General features: G+C 41.6%; 1 protein-coding gene across 2 annotated transcripts; it reads left to right on the forward strand.

Annotated features, from left to right (window-relative positions):
• The first annotated feature begins 2,950 nt into the window (after positions 1–2,950).
• ZCCHC8 (zinc finger CCHC-type containing 8) lies at positions 2,951–23,092 on the forward strand. Of its 2 annotated transcripts, XM_090062887.1 has the most exons (14): positions 2,951–3,312; positions 4,532–4,574; positions 5,516–5,590; positions 6,758–6,863; positions 8,013–8,090; positions 8,396–8,499; positions 10,019–10,087; positions 11,383–11,443; positions 11,878–12,020; positions 13,852–13,994; positions 15,829–15,944; positions 16,560–16,643; positions 20,366–20,483; positions 21,582–23,092. In XM_090062887.1, the coding sequence occupies exons 1-14, from the start codon at positions 3,120–3,122 to the stop codon at positions 22,406–22,408; spliced, it is 2,160 nt and encodes a 719-aa protein (XP_089919013.1). In that variant the 5' UTR covers positions 2,951–3,119; the 3' UTR covers positions 22,409–23,092. The 2 variants fall into 2 exon arrangements, with proteins under 2 accessions (XP_089919013.1, XP_089919014.1); XM_090062888.1 differs by lacking the exon at positions 4,532–4,574 and having other exon boundaries at positions 3,226–3,290.

A 23,092-nucleotide genomic window follows, 5' to 3' on the forward strand; every position in this document is an offset into this window, starting at 1 on the left:
AAATATGCTACTCCACCTAGTTCTTATTTCTGCTTAGTCTTTTGTTTAACTAGGTTACCCTCCTTCAATTGCTTGGACCTAAAAATTCAGATCTACCATTAGGGGAGTCCTCAACCCCTAGCTATTTCTGCCACTAGACCAAAGAAAATCATTTTTCCCTGCACACAAAACAAATGATGGGGGTGCTTCCATCCAAAATGCCTCTAATGCTGACTTGCAAGTCCTTTGGGGTGGCAGAGAGACCTAAAATTTCCCTCTCCCTGGATCCATCTCCGGTGTTATGGCTTAAATATGGAACTGAACTGACAAGCGGGAAGTCTCTAGCCACCTTGAGGAACCAGGAACTGCTAGCTTCCTGATTCCCCTTTACCCCAACAAAAAGATTTGGAGTAAGAGCCCTACTTCCTGAAATCCATGGGTTCTAGATGGAAGTGATGAAAAATGTACACTTTTACTACCTCCTTTGCTGAAGTGGCCAGTTATCTGCATAACTCTTTTTCAACCTTTTTCAGCACCCCTCAAATTGTGGCTAGACTGACTTCTAGCTGATATAGGATACCTGGGATATGAGGAACTTCTTGATGCTTTCCAAAGCTAATCTAACCATGGCCTAAGTTGGCTGAGTTTCTAGTCCTGTTACTATAAAGTGATACAAAACTTCACAGATAAAACAGATGCTGGGTTTTTTTTTCAGTTTTCACATGGCAAGATAGAATGGTTAATTAATGCTTATAGAGCAGGAGGTGAATTAAAAGTGAAGCGTGGGAGTATAAATATAGAAGGAAAGAGTAGGGGCAAAGTTGGACTTTCCTCCTATGATTTTTCTTAAGTGAGCATTCTAATGTTAGTCCTTTTCCTAAAATAACTGCCAAACTGCTATCCACACAATTATGCTTTCTGAGAGAATGCCTGTGATTGCAGCTGCACAAGTCAAAGTTCTAAGTAAATTAATCATTAGGCAGCCAAGTTTTAATTGGCATTCAGTTTTCTGTCACAGCATTCAAAATTCAGAGTGCAGGGCAGTGAAAAGCTGGCATGGCTTTTTATTGTGATAGAATGTGTTAGAAGAAACTTGTCATCTTATTACTGGTATCCACTATATTATTAACTTGTATTTAAACTAAACTCTGAAATGGAGCAAAAACTTGTTGGGCATATTATGGAATTGTACAACTTAACAGAGGTAGAGAAATTGGCTTATAAAACTAGCAATTAATTCTTTCCTTCAGGTAAGCCATATGTGAAAAAGCTAAAAGATCTGTGGCTGTAACCTGTAAATTAAATTTAACTTCAATTTTAAGTGGAGCTCTAGGGAGTACACTCATCTCAACTGTCACTGGCTCAGTTAATGTGCTGTAAGGCTGTATCAGAAAGTTTTAGTAACGCATGGTATTTTATCAGTTCTGATTAATTTTAGTGCATCAAATTTAACATACAGAAGTCTGCATCCTGAAAGTAACTTGTCTTTATTTAAAAATTAATCTACCAGGTTTTTGCACTGAGTAGAAATAGGCTGCTGCCTGTGCTATGCTTGCTACTTGTGTATATGTCTAGTGGCTGCTTTTTGGCCCAGTTTTCAAAAGCAAAAAAAGCAGTTTTTGTAGCTAAGTTCTGGATACAGGACAGGATAGGGGGGAGAGCAGTGTAGTTCAGTCCTGTCCATGTAATGACAGCAACCAGGAGCTGCGATTCGAACCCTAGACCCCACAGACTAAATAAAAGCCCAGTCTTCTCTATTTTTAGGAAATGTTAGTATTCTCTCTCTCTCTCGTTCCCTTCTATAAGATTAGCCTCAGCCCCTAACTGAGTGCTATTAAGCAGTGATGTTAGATCCTTGAGTGTGTTTACTTTAGTAATCGTTGAGTCCCTTTCCTCCCACCATGAAGGACCCATTTTACTAATCTTTGAAGAAAAACAAGACTTTCTTAAAAAGTGCAAGGAAAAACAACTCTTAACAAAAATTTATCAGAACCTGAGTTTTGCTAGTTATTTGCATAGCTGTTCACCCGATCCTCAGTCCTGCCACTTATCTTCAGTGGAAGCTGCTGTTTCTTGCTTTGCATTGTGGAAATAAAGAAGGCGTGGAAGTGGAAACCTGGCTTGCAAATGAGGGGGAGACCAGGCATAGTTAGCTGTGTTACTCTGAAGTTAAACAGAAGGCCAGGTCAATGTGTGGACTAACCTGCCTCTGTGGTGAACCACAGGACACAAGCTTTGGCTTATGGAAGGTTGGTTGTGCTATAGTGGGGATTTTCAACCTTTCTTGAGTGTACCTCTCCTGGTGCATACCCCCTTCTGGATGAGGTCCCTGGGCAGCCAGTGGATAAGTGGTGGGGGGCGCTGAATGCTCCGTAGCCCTTGGGGCCTTCCCAAGTGCCCTTGGGGCTTTCAGGTACCCCCAGAACTACACGTACCCCTAGCTGACAACCCCTGTGCTCCACTATGGTTCATCTAGAGCAGTGATTTTAAGTTGAGGTGCCCCATAGAAAATGCCAGCTCTTTGTTTTCACTCCAGCTACAGAATAAGAGCAGGGTTGGTTTGTTTCTTAATCTGTTGCAAAGAACCCAGAAAGACGACAGCTATGGATTTCTCTATAAAAGTGCTGGGTTTTATCTTGTGACCTATGTTTGTAAACCTGCTAGTGCTAACCTTTGGCACCCTCAAAAGGACCTTGAAGCTGCCTGGTTGAGAACGGCTGGTCTGGAAGGTGCAAGTCTGCCCTGCCCTATGCAGGTGCGGTGCTCGAACGAGGGTTCTTCGTTCTCCGAACAGCGCAGCTCTCCCGGCCGCTTCCCAACTGTAGGCCAGCTCGAGGCCTGGGCCTAGCCCTCCCCCAGGACTGCAACTCCCAGCATGCTGCGCTCCTAGCAGAGACCGGAAAGCCCAGCATGCAACGCGCCGAGGGGACTTTGCCTTTGGCCTACAGATCCCAGGGTCCATGGCGCCGCTGCCCCGCAAGCCGCTACGACGAGCGTGCGTAGGGTCATGCCGGGACTTGTAGGCCCCCCGCGCGGCGGAGACGAGCCGTTAGAGGTCCCGCTCCCCCCACCCACACACCTCTGCGCGACCTCTGCCCTTTGCCCTCTGCCCCGCTCCCCTCTTCCTGCTGCAGCTTAAGATGGCGGCTGAGGTGGATTTTGGGGACCGCGAGCTCTTCGAGCAGCTGGACGGTGACGAGGAGGCTCCGGCCGCGGTTGCGGCCGCGACCGCGCAGCCACTTGACGCCCCCCTGGAGGAAGACGAGGAGCAGGCGGCGCTGCGCCAGCGGTTGCGGGACTGCGAGGAGACGGTGCGGCGGCTGCGGGCCGAGAATATCCTGACAGGGCGGGACGGGCGGCGGGGCCGGCCTCCGCTCTTCCCTCGCGGGGGCGGTTGTGGGGGCGCGGGCGGTCCAGCTCGGCTATCACCGTGTCTCCGAGCAAGGGCGCGGCGGGGTCGCCGGGCGGGCCCAGGGCTTCTTTTCTGAAGAGCCTCTGGCTTTGAATGAAGCTGGAGAGTGGAGCTGGCAGGTCCCCCGGCTCCTGCCCTCTTCTTTCAGTTTAGTTTGAGCTGCCGGGGAGGCAGGTGTTCCTCCCATCTTCTGCCTGACTCGTCCCTTCTGGAGGAGGCAGGGGGCATCCTCCAGCCGAGACTTTTTAAAAATCTTGATCTGTTTGGTCTGAGGTATAAATCAGCGTACCAATAGTACCCGTGTCTCAGATGTTGCTGTGTTAAAATCTTGGTCTGTTTGGCTATGTTTGAGGTGGAAACAGTCAACTGGTGGTGCCTTGCGAAGTGTTGTGACGAGACGGATTCTGAAAGGCCTTTTTTTGTTTGTTTTGTGTTTTAAAGTGAATTGTATTTTTGAATTAACTTTTTATTATTAGTCTGACTGCCAGCTCTTTCTTGCCTCTTCCAAACTGAGACTCCTGAAATGGGTATAGTGTTTGGCATTTCTTCTAACTTTTCTCTTTTGTGAGTCCTGGTATGTTTTATAATTTTGGCATATTTCTGTCCTCGTATGTGTGCTTTTAAACTCAATCTCTGTACATTTCTCTGTCCTATATAACAAATTTATAGTTTGAACTGGCCTGTTTCTCCCCCCCTTGGTTTTTGTCGGTTTTTTTCCTGTTTTACCTCATCCTGCTCTGATGCTTGCTTTAGTGATTTCTATCTATAAACTAAATGGTTTTGCTGTTAGCATCTGTGAATGGAGTACTTGGTGATGCACACAGATGTCCAGCAAGCGGAGACAGAATGTGCAACAGGACTTTGCTGTGGTGCTTATTATTATGGATTGCTGCTTCGAACGCAGTAGTTGTTCCCTACTCCAACCAGCTTTTTGTATTCATCTTACTCTAGTCCTTTTGTTGGTAAACAAATTCTTGAATTACCTGAAGTGCAGTTTAGTAAAATGCAAGTTTCTGAAGCCCTGCCTTATGTTCGGTGCAGTTGTTGTAGGAGTTGATTGATTTTAGGTTTTTAAAATGTCCTTCAGTTCTAGCAATGTGCATGCAAAGAAAAAGTAATCTTCCTTAACAAATAGTTAACATCAAGAACTTAAAAGAAAATTGAACATTCTGACTCGACCAAGGTATGTTAATATTGTCTTTCCAGTCTAGAACTTGTAGCAATGTAAGTCCTCAACATTAGATCTCTAAACAGATGCTTTCCGGAGTCGAGGTGAAGGTTGCTGAAGCTAATTATTGTCTTGTGCAGTTGCTCTCTGAACATGCATTAGACTCTTCTGGAAAAGGTTTCTGTAACTGCTTGCCTTCTGGGGATTCTAAAATGCCAATGCCCCCTAAACATCTGTATTTTCAGACATCTATATACAAAACTTAGTTTAATGCTGTCACTTGTATAACTACTGGTATGAATGTGGCCTTCTGGCAAATAATTTTTCCCCTGAAAACTAGTAGTAGAGTGTTAGTTGCTCTAGCCCAGGAGTGGGCAAAATGCGACCTGCAGTCCAGATGCAGCCCACCAAGCCATTCTATCTGGCCCGCGGGGCCCTTAAAAATGTAGAAAATTAATATTAATCTGCCCCTTGCTGCCTGTCATGTGGCCCTCAATGGTTACCAAAACTCAGTAAGTGGCCCTCCACCCAAAATAATTGTCTGCCCCTGTTCTAGCCTATTTAATAGTCATTCTCTGAGGGATTTCTGATCATCAGATTGTCTGTGAAGTTTTCCCAGTTCTTAAGTAAATGTCAGTGCCCTGTGTTTCTTGTATGCGCCCCCCAATAACAATAAGTCTTTCAAGCAGTCGGCATTCTGTGCTACATTGCTTGAGGAAGTAAAACTGGATTGAAACCAAGGGGGGCAAAAACTGTAGCATAGAGTAATGGAGTGATTTGAAAGACGAATTACATTTATATTGGCCTGGACTTGCTGCATGTCTGTCTTGAGATGATGCTCATCCTCTTGACTTATCACTGCTCTGATTAAATAACTGGGATACATCACATGACATGGGATGATACAATTACATTTTACTTTCGTTATTTACATTTCTGACTCTTTGTTCTTCTAGTGGAATAACACTGGACAGCTCTAAGTTAGATGGACCTTTGTTACAAATTTTGTTTATGAACAATGTTATATCAAAGTAAGTAATTTCTCTTGCCAAAGCTACTAATTCTGATTTTGTGCTGAGATTTGCCTTTATTTGGGGTATGTTAGTGTACAGTGGATGTGCGTGTACTGTATTCAGCAGTTAGTGGCAGTGTTTTGAATACTCTTTATATAAATCTGTTGTTCTCTGATTACTTGTATTCAGTTTAGCAAAATATCTTTAATATCCCAGATTTTGATTGGTTAACTGTTTTGAGATATACAATCTGTGAATATAATTTTGTCAAATTAGCATCAGGACATGGATATGTAATTTTGAGTTCTGTATGGTAACTAATTTGGGAAAAATGCATGTCAGAGCATTCTTTAAAGAATACATCCTGAAGTGCTACATGAAAAAGTGTCTCTTTGCTTATGCTTAGTCTCCTTAGACCAGTGGTTTTAACCCACTTCTTACATTCACACCACTCTTTGGAAACTGCCAAAATTTCATTTTCACCTGTTTGCATACAGAAAAATAATAGAGCACTTCTGCTGTGAAAAAAATCAGAAAGACTACAACTATGGATTCCCATTAAAAATCTGTTTATCTTGTGAATTGTGTTTGCAGACTTAACGTTGCTAACATTATGCAGCCCCACGTGGCACCCTTGAAAGCCTCTCAAGGCACCCAAGTTGATAGTCCTTTCCTTAGACTGAACCAAAGATTAGCAGTACAAACACACTCGTTATCCAGTTGAAACTCATAGTCATTTGTCTGTTCTGAGAGAGTGTGTGTTTGTTTGTAGAGTGTGGGATGTGTGTATTTGATTTTTCCTTTAGAGCTGAGTTTTATGATGAGGATGGGAGTGCAACTGCCTCTAAATTGCTATACTTCATAAGTAACTGAAAACGTGTTCATGTGTTGCACTAGAGTTGCTTCTAATCATAGAAGTTTCCTCAGCTATATTTGCAGGTGGGGGGGCCAAATTTTCTACTGCTACTGTACAAGAAAGTGTTATGAAGGGAGAAAATACATTAATATTGGGTAGTACGCCTTTTTTAGATGCATATGTATAGTAACAAAAGTTTCTATAACCATTCTTATTTTGAACACCATACAAAGTCATAGCGTTATAGCATTTAGATTTCATGTCAGTTTTTTTGGTAAGTGTTTAGACAATTTATATGTTTACTTCTGATGTTTTATTATCTTTTGTAGGCAATACCATCAAGAAATTGAGGATTTCATTTCTAATCTAGTTCAAAAGTATGAAGAGCAACAGGGAGCTACATCAGAGAAGACCCACTTCAATGTTAAGCCTCAGGTAATTTTATTTTTTTAACTTCAGTCTTTTGTTAAAGTATCTTACTACTGGAATATTTAAATTCAAGAGTTTTCCTTATTACTTTAAAATAGTATACTCCTTATCAAATGTTTATACTGGTAAAAATGGTGATGATTTAAACAGTTTAAAAAAAAGGGGGGGGAGAATAGGAAAACCAATTGCAAGCACCCACTCTCCTTGAAAACATTCTTTCCAGATACTGGGGGACTTTTTTTAAAGTGTGCAGGGTTCTAAACGTCACAGTGTGAACCCAAATGTGCTTTAAAATATAGAATTTTCTAACTTTATAACTCTGTACATTTCTTTAGTCTAAATGAAAGTTGTCAAACATCCAGTCCATTGGGTTTCTCATGCCTTGCTTGGATAGCCCGTTTTCACCCATTGTCGCTGCAGCTGCTAGAGATGTTCTACCAGCATGGCTCTGGAACCCAGGGGATTTATATTGCTGCTGTTCTCTCCTCTTCCCTCTTCCCTTACCTGCTACTGAATTTTGGGGCTTTTAGTCCATAGTTTAGATTGTGGGGAGGAGTGAAGTAGGGTGAGCAGCAGTTGCATTAACCCCCTTGGTTCTGGAGCTGTGCTAATGCAGTGACTGTGGCAGCTGCGGGAGTTAATACTGTCACTCACAGTCCAGATATGGCCACTAGAGCCAAGTGAGTTTGACATCCTTGGACTAAGTTTTTTGAGAAGCCTTCCCCACCCCGCACCTCATTACTCATGTGGAAATTGAGGTCAATTAAGAGTCTACTGTTGCTTCTTGACATTTCCATGTTCTTTCCCTTGCTGAGAAGCAGAAAAGACTCCCTTGTTTTGTCATTGTCAGTCCTTAGCTTCTGCTGCTTTTGAACAGGCAAGTGAAAAGAGGCTTTTTTCCTCCTACTTACCTGAAATGCTGCATTTTCTTCACAGTATTCCCTGTCCCCATGAAGTAAAGAACTAGCTGCCAGGAACCAAAGCCATGTCAGCCTCCTGTTATAGATAGTACTACTGCTGTTAGCCTACAGATCTCCTACACTAGCATGTAGATATTGGCATGTATATGGGAATGGAGTTATAATATATATTTTGTACATTTCAGCAACTAAGGATTACATTTTTAATATGTTGTTCTCTTGCTTTTCTCATTAGCCGTCCAGTATTCTTTTGGAAGAGGACCATAGAGTGGCAAGCTCTAATTCAATTAAAAAAATTAAAGAAGCTTTTAGTGTAAGTTTAAAAGCAGTTCTAAATCTGCATTCTGCACCTTTTTGCTGCACAAAATTATCAACAATTCCAGATGTCTGCCACTGATTTATTTTGCTTTAACCACATAACCAGAAAACATTAATGACGTGCACATTCAGAAAGCATGCATTTGTTTAAGGATTTACAGATAATCAAAACAGGAAATCTCTTAAGTAATTTTATAGAACTAAATATATTACATTAAAATATTAGCTGATATAATTTTTAGACATGTATAATATTCTAATTGTATTTAAAAACTGACAATTTTCTCCATCTTTCTACAGGTTGTAGGGAGTGTTTTATACTTTACCAACTTCTGTCTTGATAAACTGGGACAACCTATATTAAATGAAAATCCACAGTTGACAGAAGGATGGGAAATACCAAAGTATCCTGTTTGTTTGAAATGGAGGCTTTTTTTCTATTTTGTTTATGCAGTCAAACAGCACAATTGGACAAAGTTTGAGACTTAAATTCTTTTCTAAAAGGTTTTTAAATATGAAATTTGCATGGATCTCATCAGTTTGTTGGCTGAAAAAACTACTAAAATAGTAGTTTTGTTCTTTGTTTAGTCTCCCCCTACCTGCCTCCACTATCCCAAAAACTGGTTTCTTCATGATTGTATGATTATAGGAAAGGGGAGCTCGAAGGGACCTCGCAAGGTCATCTAGTCCAGCTCCCTGCCCAAGGCAGAGTCATTACTAAGCCATCCCAGCCAAGTGTATGTCTAACCCTCTCAAACTTTCAAGGATGGAGATTCCACAATTTTTCTAGATAACCTGTTCCAATACTTGACCCACCCATGGTCAGAAAGTTCCTCCTAAATCTCCAAACTTGGTTTCCTCTGTTGCAGCCAGAGGCTACTGCTCCCAGTCTTGTGCCCTGCATCCGCAAAGAAAAGCCCATCTCCAGCCTTTCCATAATTGTCCTTCAAGTATTTAAAGATTGTTACCAAATCCCACCCCCTCAGTTTTCTCTTCTTCAGACTTAGCATAGTTCTTTCAGCCTTTCCTCATAAGTCTTGCTTCCCAGGCCCTTGATCAATTTTGTTATCCTGCAGTGGACTCTTTCCATACTGTCCACATACTACTTGAAGTGTGCAGTCCAAAACTAGACATGGGACTTCAGCTCAGGCCTTACCAGTGCTGAATAGAGCAGAAGAATTGCTTCCTTTGATCTGCAAATACTGTGTAAAAATCAACCATATAAAATCAGTTTGAGAAATCATGTTTTGCTTATTGATGCACCACAATAAAATTGATCTGCAATTGATGCCCCACCATGAGTGAAAACGTTAGTTCAGGAGCCAGCCAACCTGGATTTGTTGTACCTGTCTTTGGACTGTATATTGCATTGTAATTTGTTCTTCTAGTTTACATTCTTGTGAGAAATTAGCAAAGCTCCTTTTCTATCTAGGACTTCAAAAACCTCAATTTAAATACCTTAGTAACTTTCACGAATGAGAGATGGCATGAAGGAAGATAGAGAGCTTGATGCAGTTGATATGGGGCAGGGCATTTTTTATGATGTTCTGTTAGCCTGAACATCAGTGTCAGCTTTCTTGAGACATGCTTACCTGCAAACTTAAAGGATGACATCCAGCTTAGTTTAGTTCCTACAGGCTAGGCCAAGAGAAGGTTTCCCTTGTAAGTTACTTAGTGAAACAGCTACCTGTTAAGTGGAACTTTTTTTTCCCTACAGGAAAATATACAGAGCAAGGCTAACTATCACGTAGAGTTGAATGAGGGGGTTCTCTACAAACGTTTTGATGGATAAGCTTATAGTGGATTGTGACTTCTGTAACCTGAGGAAGTGCTTTTAGCTCACTCCAGAAGAGTCCATATAAAACAATGCTAGGTTTTGATTGTGCTTGGAACAAAAATATCATTTCCTTATTAACATCTAAGATACCAGCAAGTGTTCAGCCAGATCCTCTCTGTAGAGGGGCAAGAATTGCAAGTAGCAAAACCAAAAAGGTTTGTACTTTTAGTTTATTTACCTTTTTTAATTCTAAGCCTCTTAATTTCAAAACATTTTAACAGGAGGTGGTGTATGAGGGTAATACTAAAGATTGTAGCCAACAATTAAAGTAAGCAATTTTAAGTTTTTTGCAGTAAAAAAGAAAATATAACTTGTAAAGAGAGGCAGTCAATCACAAGGCCCTAAAATCACTGTTAAGAAACTGTTTTTAAGCTTATTTGTTAGTGTTTTACTTTTTTCATTTATTGTTAGCACTTTTTATATTGGTCTTGTCATTTTTTTTTTGCCTTGATATGCTGTCACCTTGCTTTTTCTTATCTGGCTTTTCCTTAGTTGGCTTGTTTCCTCTACATCTAATACAGAGTACAGACTTTTTTTCTTGTGGAGTTGATTATTTAGCTGTTTTGAGGAAGAAGAAAACTTCCTTCTAAGTTTCAAATGCATGTTTGGTGGAAGTAGCAAGGCAAGGAGGCAAGCTTACTTTTTCTGTAAAGTACTGTATAGCCAAGTAAAATATTTGAGTTTAGGAAAACGGATTTGACAACCATGTTTAACTACAGATGATGCCATATGAAAAATATAGTAATTTATATTTAATCTGAAACTTTGGGTCCTGTATCTTTTCCTCCTTTGAGACATGCTGCCTCTTCTTCCTTCAAGTCTTACACGAAAACCATGCCTATTTTAAATTATGTAACTCTAGCATGTCCATTTCTACCTGCCTCTCCCTTGTCCTTGTGGCAAAGGCAAATGTGCAGACATAAAGGGAACTACCAGTCAATTCTAACAAGATGTAAGGATTTTTTTTATAATTATAGAGATTAGGGAGGCAAATTTGTATGCATTGTTTGAGGTATGTGGTTAATTTGAGTTGATACTGTAAATCCTGGATACTTTGGAGGGTTATATTCCTAACCACTGCTGCAGTGTGTGTGTGTGTGGAGGGGGGGTTACAAATTAACCAGAGGTACACAGAGCAACAGTAGACCTGAACAGAACTGCTGACTCGCTGCAACTTTTATTTCCGAGGCCTTCAATGCAGGAGATCAGAGAATTAAACTGCTGATGAGCCCCAGCTGAATGGCAGAGTGGCACCCTTTGAAGTAAAAGCTGTAATAAACAGCTGAAAATGAGCAGATCATCCTTAGTTTTACAACTTGCTGTGTTGTGGACAATTGTGATGCAAATGACAGTTCTGTTGTACTCTGTCTATATAAAAAATATTTAAGTATGTGTATGGAAGTACATTTCTAAAGGGATAAATAGACTTTTTTCTCCTTTCCTTAAACAGGCCAAAACCTCACTGTTTCAACTGTGGTTCTGAAGACCATCAAATGAAGGATTGTCCACAGGTGAATTTTGTTCAGTATGGAAAGAATTACTTGTTTGTTATCCAAAGTTCTGATGTAACAGAATAGTTATAGAATTAGAGGAATCATGTATAATTCATGATGGAAGAAGAGGTTTTTTTTATTGATAATTTATATATCTCCATTACACTTAGAAATTTTAATATTACATTAATTTGAATAATTGAATCTTTCATAGCATAACTTCCTGTTTGACATTTCTTTAAAAAAAAAAACAAAAAAAAAACAACAAATGAACCCAAAGCCTTCATCTATAGGTTTTTCCCCCTATTAAGCTAGTGGATGTTTAAATACAGTCTGTGTATAACCACCAGTGCACCTTCCACACATTTGCAGTCCATTGGTTTGTGTTGAGCTGTACAGGCAAAAGTTAGAGGTTGCATAATGCTGAAGTTCCCACCTGTATTGTCTTTAAGCCACGAAATAATGCCCGTATAAGTGAGAAAAGGAAAGAGTTTATGGAAGCCTGTGGTGAAGCAAGTAATCAGAACTTCCAGCAACGATATCATGCAGAAGAGGTAGAAGAGAGATTTGGAAAGTTCAAGCCAGGAGTAATTAGGTATTTATTTTCCTGCCATTGACTGTCACTCTGCTTGTCATAGATAAATACATAAATTTCCTATTGTTTGGAATTAAATGGGGTCGTCACTTGGCAAAACTATTGTATATGTGTTCTCTTGGTAGCCTTAACTAATCTGTTAACTCATCCTGCTAACTGCTTACATGAGCTGATAATCTATGCGACGCTGGTCAGGCCGCAGCTGGAGTACTGTGTCCAGTTCTGTGCGCCCCATTTCAGGAGGGATGTGGACAACATTGAAAGGGTCCAGAGGAGGGCCACCCGCATGATCCGGGGACTACAGGGCAGACCCTACATTGAAAAACTGCGGGACTGAAGGGGGGAAGACTGAGGGGGGACCTGGTGACTGCCTGTAAACTCACTAGGGGGACCAGAAGGGTTTAGGGGAGACAGTTTCCCCTAGCGCCCCCTGATATGACAAGGAACAATGGACATAAGTTGTTAGAGAGTAGATTTAGATTAGACATCTGCAAGAACAACTTCACGGTCAGGGCGGCTAGGAGCTGGAACCAACTTCCTGGGGAAGTGGTGCTGGCTCCTACCCTGGGGATCTTTAAGAAGAGGCTTGATGACTACCTGGCTGGACTCATTTGAGTCCAGTCTTTTCTCCCGCCCAGGCAGGGGGGTCGGACTTGAAGACCTACATGGTCTCTTCTGACCCTACTTCTATGATTCTATGAAATTCCTCAAGTTTACTTCTTGTGCTGGAATATTCTGTTTTAAAAATGTTGTGCAGGGTGGTATATTCCTGACCTTGGGACCTAGTGGTGATATGGACTGAACCCTCAAATGGTTGTTGAAAAGGCAGCTGTTCCAAGGGTGATTGCAAGTGTTTCAAGCTCTGTAGGTTATTTTAGAATCATGAACTATTTGTGCCAGATATGTGCAAATCTAGTCTTTTAAACAAAAGTTCTCTTTCACGGCAAAGAGATGACTGCAGTTTGAGCTGTTTTTTGTCTCGTTTATTTAGCTTGACAGGAAGGATGGATGTTTGTGGTTTTTTTTCCTCTTTTGTAGATAGGCTACCTTTTAAGGATTTGGGTATGAATGCATAGATCAGAGTGAGTTGTCATTCTCATAATAAAGTTAACCTTCATGGGTTGTGTCCAGATGAGCACTGCTGCACAGTATATGGCAGTGCAGACAAGTTTGCGGCACCACATACCACATGTTCAACTGTTCTCTGTGCTATAACGGAGCAGCACTGGGTTGTTTTGGGGTGGAGTTTTTGTTTTGTTTTGTTTTTCTGTTAACTGCCAGCCAGGCTCCAAGTGGCAGGGTCACTGCTGTTACAGCCCCAGGAAGACCATAGGTAAGGCTTTTGGGGCCAGCCTGTTGCTGTCTTCAGCCTCCCCTACCCCACCCTGGGTAACTTGCCATATGCCAGAAGGCACGTGGCACCGAGCATTCCATGGGGACAACTAGCAGTGGCATAAGGTGTGCCACCATTAGTTGTCCTCGGGGATCCAAATGCCCATGCTCGTGGGGATGTGGACATGGTGTATGTTTACACATACATTCATTTGCACTATGTAGGCAAATTAATATCCTAATGAGAGAGCTAAAATCAACACTTCCTAAATTAACTTTTTTTAGGTACAGTTCTTACATTGAAAATAGTTCAGAGATTAACAGTAAAAGTGTTCGGATTAAAAAAAAAAAATCTTAAGAGGTTTATTTAGATTTTGTTTTAACTTGGCAATTCAAGTAAATACTCCTTAACTCAAGTAAATACACCTAATCATTGTCTTTATCTTTTTCTAGGAATATCAGATCTCGTATAGCTTTCCTCTCTCTTTTTCCTTTCTAGTGAAGAACTTCAAGATGCACTTGGTGTCACTGATAAGAGTCTTCCTCCATTTATATATCGCATGCGCCAGTTGGGTTATCCCCCAGGGTGGCTCAAAGAAGCTGAACTGGAGGGTTCAGGACTTGCCCTTTATGATGGAAGAGGTAAGAAGTGTGTTGTCAAGGTCTGGCTCACTATACCAGTCATGCATTCACTTCTTAGTTGATGGAAGACCTAGACTACACACCTTTAAAGTACATGCAAGTTAGTGATGTTTGGCATTGACTGTGGAAGGACTTGATTCACCTCAAGATTGCATTGGACTGGTTCTTCTTTTCTCTAGCCATGTCAATTCTTTTATTGCTTATCATCTAGGCATGCTACAACAGTCTGCGCAACCTGCAATAACTTAATCACATGGTTGAGGGGATTTTGTCCTTTTGAACTTGCTGTCTTTTCAACCTGACATTAGACCATGGGGTTCATGTGAAGCCATTTGTTTCTTAAATGGCTTTGTGTCAGCCTAGCTCTTGCTTGATCACACTTTTTTGATTAGCTCATAGGTTCTCATGAAGTCTTGTATAAGCTTTCTGGAAGAAAAAAATAGTCCCTCAAAGTTCTGTAATTATTGCTGGTTTTAGTTTTGTATTCTGACTTTGAATTTGCATATATTCAATAATTTAAAGCATTGAAAAATCTAATTGCCCATTTACTCAGGCTTGTCTAAAGCAATAAATCAAAGCCACAGTTCTTTTCTTCAGTGGAGAAAAAAACTAATTTTTGACTAAGTAATTTGGCGGTTTCTTTATATATAATGGCTGATCATTTATTCACCATCCTTACAGTTATGTAGCAATGACGCATGGTCTCCTTATTTCCTTGTACTTGTTCTTCCTAATGCAGAGGCATTTAAGGCAACAAGAGAGAATTTTTTTTTCTTCTCCTTCAGACTGACACTGTCCTTCATCAGTTGATTTTTTTTTTTTTTCCCTAGCTCATTCTCTCTCTTAAAACAAACAAAAAAAACTTTGGTCCAGGCTTTGTCTAGGTGAATTATTAACATGTGTTTCTTCTTTTCCTTCTGACATTGGTTTGGTATGCATTTTAGAATTTTTTTTAAAACTTCATGTTAACCTTTATGAGTGATCCTTAGTAAAATTAATTTAAACTCCTCATACTCCGTTTCATAATCAGGGTTCCCATGTTAATGGTTCATTAACCGTCACCTAAAAGTTGCCTTCAGTGTCTAGGTTTGGTGCCTCAGGCCTGTGGTGCCCCATGCCTGACTTATTAGATATATTCATTCTGTTTTCCATCTTATCAAACACCCAGTTAATTCTGAAGATTTGAATTGTGATGTTTTCAAAAATTAGTTCTGTTAATATTTAAATTCATTTGCTAATAGCGAAAAACCATAACTTCTGTAGCCTTCCTTTTATAGAGAAATTAGTTGGCTGTGTAGAAAAAAAACCTCGTTCTGGGTTTCTTAAGTTACTGTGCTATCAGAGAGACCGGCCCCCAGGAAAACAGTAGTGAATTCAGATTCTATGCTGTCAGTGATGCTATAATTTCCAAAGGTGGTTCTTTGACCCCTTGTCTAGCTCTGCTTTCTTTCCTATCCTCATCTGCCATTTTTCAGGAGTAATAGACTGATTTCCACAGCTAATGAAAGAAATTTGGAAATAAGTGTACTCATCATTTTTGTAACTTACAAGAACCAGGAGCTGGTGATGACAAACAGTAAAATTAACACTCGAGAGATAACATTTCTAGGCTCAAATCTGAAGTGCTCAGTGATGGGGTTAGGGTACTGATCTCAGTCTCTAAACCAGGCCTTTGGTCAAATCTCTGTGTGTACGCTAAGGAGATATTTGGTCACTATTCCTACTTTGCAGGATGCAAGTTTTTCTGTAACAGTCATTTAAACTCTTCATGCATGTGTTCTCTGCTATGGCTTCTTTCTATACAAAAGCATTATAAAGTTATATTCTGTTGTAGATGGTGAAACAGAGGAGGAAGAAGGATCCTATCCACAGAAACGTGTCACTTATGATGTCACTAAATTGATAAACTATCCAGGTTTTAATATGTCCACTCCAAGTGGGATTCCAGATGTAAGTGGATTTGCTATACTTAGTTGGCATGTTTCTAAAAAACAAAAAACAAACCCAACCCACTAGTACTGCCCCTCATTATTAAACTTCTGCCTCTAATTGACCATCACATTTTGCTTTCAGTCATCCATGATTTGCTTAATTAATTGTATCTTAATAGATATTTGGATCATTTCATTTTCTTGTCTTTTTAATGTATTTGTCACAGAGCTTCTGGCATAACTATTGCTAATTAGGAGGAAGTCACCCTAGGTGTGCATGTTTTCTTTTTTTCTGTGGAAGTAAATTTTAATAGCCGTGTTAAATACTAGTTGTAAGTAAATTGTTAACAAGATATTTGCATTTCACACAAGCAGTGTTCTTGTTTAGCCAGTTGGCTCCCTGCATCAGCCATTCATGTTTCCAAATGGAAGGGAACTTATCTGTTAGAAATGCACATCTGAAATGCAATCTGTTAGAAGGCAGGTTCTTCCTGCCTTCCAGTTGGACATATTTCTGGTTAGTGTATTAACTAATACTGGTCAACGTTATTCATGAAGTCAATTTGCTGAAACATGTCGTGTTACTAACTGCAATTTGCTGAATGTTGAGCCTTGCTTCTGTGTTTTGCTATAGGAATGGAGGATATTTGGTTCCATACCCATGCAGCAATCCCAACAGAAGGATGTTTTTGCTAGCTACCTTTCTAATGTTCATGCGGTGAATATTTCTCTCTTGTTTGAATGTCAAATATGGGAAAAAAAACTTGTATTTTTTGTGTTAGTGTTCCCCAGATGTTGATTACTAGTTACATTTCCAACTTTGACCAAAGATGATTCAGAGTGAACTGCCTCAGAATAGTAGGTTTTGGTGTGAAATCCTGAGGCTATTCAGGACAAACTCTTCCCATAAGTAGGGGATTGCCTTTTAAATAATATAGCCACAAAAGAAAACAAGTCAGAGTTGTTCTATAAAAATTGGTACTTTTTTTTACATAAGATAGCCTCATGAGATTAGAAATATACAGACTTGATTTAAAAGGCTATGTTAAGACTTTAGTGTTTGTTCACAGTTTCTAGGAATTCACATGTTTTATGTAGGCTGTCTAAATAACATGCTTCCATAATATGCAAAAAGGTGCATTTTATTATTATTGTAAACCATGTCTATGTTTAATAGGTGCTTATGGCAACCTGGATTTATAGCTTTCTCTGAGAATACCTCTGATGTAACTGGTGTTTTCTACTTGCTGTTTAATTTTAGGCTTCACGTTCCTCTTCCCTGAGTTAGGCAGTCCATTACAGTAAACGAGATCTTTATTGGTGGGGAGGGGTGAGAGGAAAGCATGTCCAATATTCTTCATGTGATTTGTTTTTAAAAAAACAAACAAACAAAAACACAACATTCTCTAAGACTGATGCAAAGGGGATGCTTAGTATGTGTGGCATGGACACTTTACAAGATCCAGATAGAAAACATTGAAAAATTGAGTACGCTTGAGGCTGTTATGCTTTCATAGACATTTCATAGACATTAGGGCTGGAAGGGACCTCGGGAGATCGAGTCCAGCCCCCTGCCCAAAGGGCAGGAAGTCAGCTGGGGTCATAGGATCCCAGCAAGATAAGCATCCAATTTACTCTTGAAGGTGTTCAATGTAGGTGCTTGAACCACCTCCGCTGGCAGACTGTTCCAGACCTTGGGGGCTCGGACAGTAAAGAAATTCTTCCTTATGTCCAGCCTGAAACGGTCTTGCAGGAGTTTGTGACCGTTCGACCTCGTCATCCCTTGGGGCGCTCTGGTGAACAAACGTTCCCCCAGATCCTGGTGTTCACCCCTGATAAACTTATAGGTGGCCATCAGATCACCCGTGAGCCTGCGCTTTTCCAGGCTAAAGAGTCCCGTGGCTCTCAGCCTGTCATCGTAAGATCTGTTTTCCTGACTTCTGATCATGCGCATGGCTCTCCTCTGGACTCTCTCAAGCTTCTCCACATCCTTTTTGAATTGTGGAGCCCAAAACTGGACGCAGTACTCCAGCTGTGGCCTCACCAAGGCCGAGTACAAGGGGAGAATGACGTCCCGGGATTTGCTCGAGAAGCATCTATGGATGCACGCCAGCATTTTGGTCGCTTTACTAGCCGCAGCATCGCATTGCAGGCTCATGTTCATCTTGTGGTCAATGATGACCCCCAAGTCTCTTTCTTCTGTAGTGCTATCCGATGTAGCACTGCCAAGCCTATAAGGGTGCTGCAGGTTTTTCCTCCCAAGGTGGAGAACCTTGCATTTTTCGGTGTTAAACACCATGAGGTTCTCGTCTGCCCATTTGCTGAGCTTGTCCAGGTCAGCCTGGATCACCCGCCTATCTTCTGGCGTGGATGCTTAGCCCCAAAGTTTGGTGTCATCGGCGAACTTGGCCAGTCCACTCCTGACTCCAATGTCCACATCGTTAATGAAGATGTTGAACAGTATGGGTCCCAGGACAGAGCCGTGAGGGACCCCACTGGTCACAGGGCACCATGATGAGTGACTGCCATCAGTTACAACCCTCTGGGTCCGACCACGGAGCCAATTTCCCAGCCAGCGGATCGTGGTGTAGCCAAGGCCACAACTGGGCAGTTTGGCCAAGAGGTGATCATGGGATACCAGATCAAAGGCTCTTTTGAAGTCAAGATATATGACATCAACCTCTTCTCCCTCGTCCAGGTGATAGGTCACCTGGTCGTAGAAGGAAATGAGATTGGTCAAACAAGACCTACCCGCAACAAACCCGTGCTGGCTATCCCTTAGGATGTTAGCCTGGGCCAGTCCCTCAAGGATGGCCTCCTTAATAAACTTTTCTAAGATCTTCCCCAGGATAGAAGTCAGGCTAATGGGCCTGTAGTTAGCCGGATCCACTCTCCTCCCTTTCTTGAAGATCGGCACCACATTGGCCTTCTTCCAGTCTTCGGGCACTACACCAGAGCGCCAGGAGTTTTCAAAGATCTGTGCCAGGGGCTGGGCTATGACGCTCGCCAGCTCCTTGAGTGCCCTGGGGTGCAGATTGTCAGGGCCAGCTTACTTGAAGGTATCCAGCTTCTCAAGGTGTTCCTTCACGAGGTCAGCATTGATGGAGGGTAGGGGATCCCCAACACCCAGACTTCCCTGTCCCATAGCAGGCATGGGCATCCCGTGTGACTGATGAAAGACTGACGCAAAGTACCTATTTAATAGGTTGGCTTTTTCCTGGGCGTCAGTTGTCAGTTGCCCCATCTGGTTTAGCAGGGGTCCAACGTTGCCCTTGCTTTTCCTCCGGCTCCCCACATATCTGAAAAAGGACTTTTTGTTGTCCTTGATGCCTGAAGCTAGTTGGAGTTCAGTTGCAGCCTTGGCTTTCCTGGTTTGCTCCCTGCAGGACCGGACCAGCGCGGAGTAATCCTCCTTGGAGGTGAATCCTGTCCTCCATCCTTTGTAGGCTTTCCTTTTTAGCCACAGTAGGTCCGCTAGGTCTCTGGAGAGCCAGGGGGGCTGCTGTGCCTTCTTGCTGCCTTTCCTGCGTGTTGGGATAGATTTAGCTTGTGAATTGAGGATCGCTTCCTTGAGAAGCAACCACTCTTCTTGAACTCCCATCTCCCTGGGGTCACGGTCCCTGAGGGCCTGACCGACAAGCCTCTTGAGCTTGTCAAAGTCGGCTTTTCTGAAGTCAAGGACTTCTGTGTTGCTGACTGACTTGCCAGCTTTACGGCGCATGGTGAAGGTGATCAGCTCGTGGTCGCTGTCACCCAACTTCCCATCAATCACTAGGTCGCCGATTTAGGTCGTCCCCCGTAGCCAGTACTAGGTCAAGCAGCGCTTTGCCTCTCGTTGACCCATAGACTTCTTGAGTCAGGTAGAGGTCATCCACGCACGAGAGGAAGCTTTGCGCCCACTCAGATTTAGCTGAGTGATCTTCCCAGGAGATGTCCGGGTAATTGAAGTCACCCATGACAACCAAGGTCCTGGAGCAAGCAGCCTCAGTCAGTTCCCGGGCAAACTCCTGGTCAAGCTCGGGACTTTGAGTGGGAGGTCTGTAGTAGACTCCCACCATTGTGTCCCCTGTGCCGAATTCCTCACGAATTTTTACCCAGAGGGTCTCCTAGCTGTCCATGCTGGTCACCAACATCAGCTTGCAGGGACATGTAGCTTTCCTTCACATAGAGAGCTACACCCCCGCCCCTTTTGTCAACACGCTCCCTCCTGTATAGGGTATAGCCCTCGATACCCGTGGTCCAGTCATGGGTGGAGTCCCACCAGGTCTCCATTATTCCAATGACATCATATTTCTTTGCACTGAGCAGGAGGACGAGCTCGTCCAGCTTATAACAATGTGTAAATAATTCTGTGGTAGGAAGTGTTATTGTTTTGTCTCGTATGGCAGTATTATAAAATCTTAACTTGTTCTTCTTGTTCCTGCATAACTCTTTCCTCAGCCAAGTCCAAAATCTAATAATAAAAGGCCTGCCATTCAGACAAGCCCTCATAATTCAAAGAAGCTAAGAGAAGACAATTCAGTGGTGGCTTCAGCAGCTGACATGGATGTAGATTCTGGTATAATTTACTTTTTTAATATTTTGGATTTGCTCCTTTCTCTTCAGTGTTTATAACTGATACTGAATTACTAAGCCATTATCTAAGAGGAGATTTAGATGGTATTGGAACTGGCAGCTAAAGCAAACTAGCTATGGTGCTCAAATATTTGCATTATTTTTGGCTCATATTTGGGGCTGTAACACCCACCATTTCTTCTTTGAAGCATTTTACTCTGTAACAGAATGGTCTGTTCAAGGAAACTGGAATCTTAGGTCACCGCTCCTAGTAGTAACACTGGGATTACTGAGGCCTCCTCTGAAGCTGAAGGCACAATGGGATCTAATGTGCAATTTGCACAATAATGCCTTTTGCCTTTCTGCATGTGTATGACAAGAAGCACAATTGTGGAATCACTTATTGGATCTTATTGCCAGTGCAGGGGGAACATTACCAGTTAACTGCAAAATACCTTTAATTTGTAGAGGGGTCCTGAATAACAAACATGCTAATTTGAGTTGGTCTGGTTTCAGTTTTTGAAGGATCGATATTAGCTACAGACAACACCTTTGGTATTTTCAGGAGGGGCCATCTATAAAGCATGTGTAGAAACTGTTGCCTCTTTTAAGACTGATTTTTTTTTTTTTTTTTTTTTTAATGAATTGGCTTCTATAGCAATTCTAATCTAGTGGCTTTTGGGTTCTCTCTGAGGAGAGAACCTCTATACATCTGGGAGCACAAATCTGAAAAGTTTGCTTTCAAACCTTAAGTGTTTATCTGTTTTAAAAATGTGTGGCTTTTTTATACTACCATCATGGTTTCCCATGAGATTCAAAATGACATCTTTGTGAAGGTTCCTTGGGATCCTATGACCACCTCCTGCCTCTCCCTCTCCCGCCCAAAAAAAAAACCCACTCAAAAACCTATCTTGCATGACATTCATTTGGATATAACTTTCTGGTTTTGAGCCTGAGATTCAGGATATGGGGGTGGGGACAACGATGACAAACACTTAATACAAATGTGCTGTTTTTAATTGAAGCTTAGGTTTGAAATCAGCCAAGATGAGAATTAAAGCATCAATACTACTAATTAAGATTTTTCATTATCTAATATTAGATTTGGACATGTCACAGAGTTCTCAAGCCTATGATAGTTTTCAGTTCCAGCCTCCTCTGCCACCTGGATCGCCATCAATTTCAACACCACCTCCATTGCCACGAGGAACACCTCCTGCTACTCCACCCAACTTTACACCTCCTCAGCCTCCAACACCTACTCCCCCTCCTCTTCCCAGGAATACACCACCAATAACTTCTTCCAGTGACTCGTCTCACCCCAGGGTGGGAGAACCTGTTATGGATGAAGATACTTTGACCCTAGAAGAATTAGAAGAGCAGCAGAGACTGATTTGGGCTGCACTAGAGCAGGCAGACAGTACAAATAGTGACTCTGATATACCTGCAGACACACCGTTAGCTGGGAACTCTGTTGCATCATCACCATCTAGGAATGAACTGGAAGTTCTTCCAGAAGGAAGAACATCTGAGAAGCTAGTTGCAATGGAAACTAGTGTTTCGGGCATTAATATGCAAATCCCCAGCAATGAGCACTTTAAAAGTAGTCCTAGTTCAGGGGATGGGTTGCTTGATTTAAAGGAAGACCCTGATCCTATGGATTCAGAAGGCATGCTGGATGACAACACTACAGCCTCCAAAAGTGAGGTGAATGATGAAGGAAACAAAGGCATTGCTGACGTGGTGACCAGCACTGAATCATCTACAAAAAATTTGAGTCCTGTTCCTGACATGAGCAAGTTTGCTGCAGGAATAACGCCATTTGAGTTTGAAAATATGGCAGAATCTACTGGTGTGTATCTTCGAATCAGAAGCGTGTTAAAAAATTCCCCCAGAAACCTGCAGAAAAAGAAAACGCCTTCAGTGTGACTGGTCTTCCTTTTGTGGTTCCGTGGGCCCCAAAAGAAATTAAAAGTATCCGCCAAGTTGGATATGCTTCTGCACCCTGCTTTTCGAATGCTTGTGGAGAGTGGACAAATACAGTTCTGCATCTGTTCTTCCTGGTATCAACTTAAGTCCATTCAGGGCTCCCACTTAACCAGGACCAATGCTGCCATTTCAGTACAGGAGAACTTGCTGAAATCAAAACCTTACACAAAGATGACAAGACTATTGATTTGTTTTGGTTTGATTTGAATTTTTTATACCCAGTAATACATGGAAGTTGTGGCTTGCTGTTAAATCTTTTGGTTAAGATTTATAATGTCTCTGACTGGGGTCAGGTGGAATGGTGATTTTTATCTGTCCTTTGTACATTAGTCTGCTCTTTCTACATTTTGCTAATTACCCTGTAGATAAGTTTAATATATTAATGTTTTTAAAAGATCTGCCACTTTTAAATTTCCCATGTTAAATCCTGGCAACCAGATGGAAATAATCAGGGATTACCAGCATTCGCCTCACCATTTCAGATATTTTTATAAATTATTTATGTGGGGTCAGTTTTTTAAGTACCACTTCTATCTTTTGTAACACCATTCTTCATGTAAACTTGCTGTACATACCTGTTTGTTTTTGTGTACAGAGGTTTTAATAAATATGTTTTTCATACAA

This window comes from Crocodylus siamensis, chromosome 9 (genome assembly GCF_052110815.1).
Source record: "Crocodylus siamensis isolate JL-2025a chromosome 9, ASM5211081v1, whole genome shotgun sequence".
NCBI classification, from domain to species: domain Eukaryota; kingdom Metazoa; phylum Chordata; order Crocodylia; family Crocodylidae; genus Crocodylus; species Crocodylus siamensis.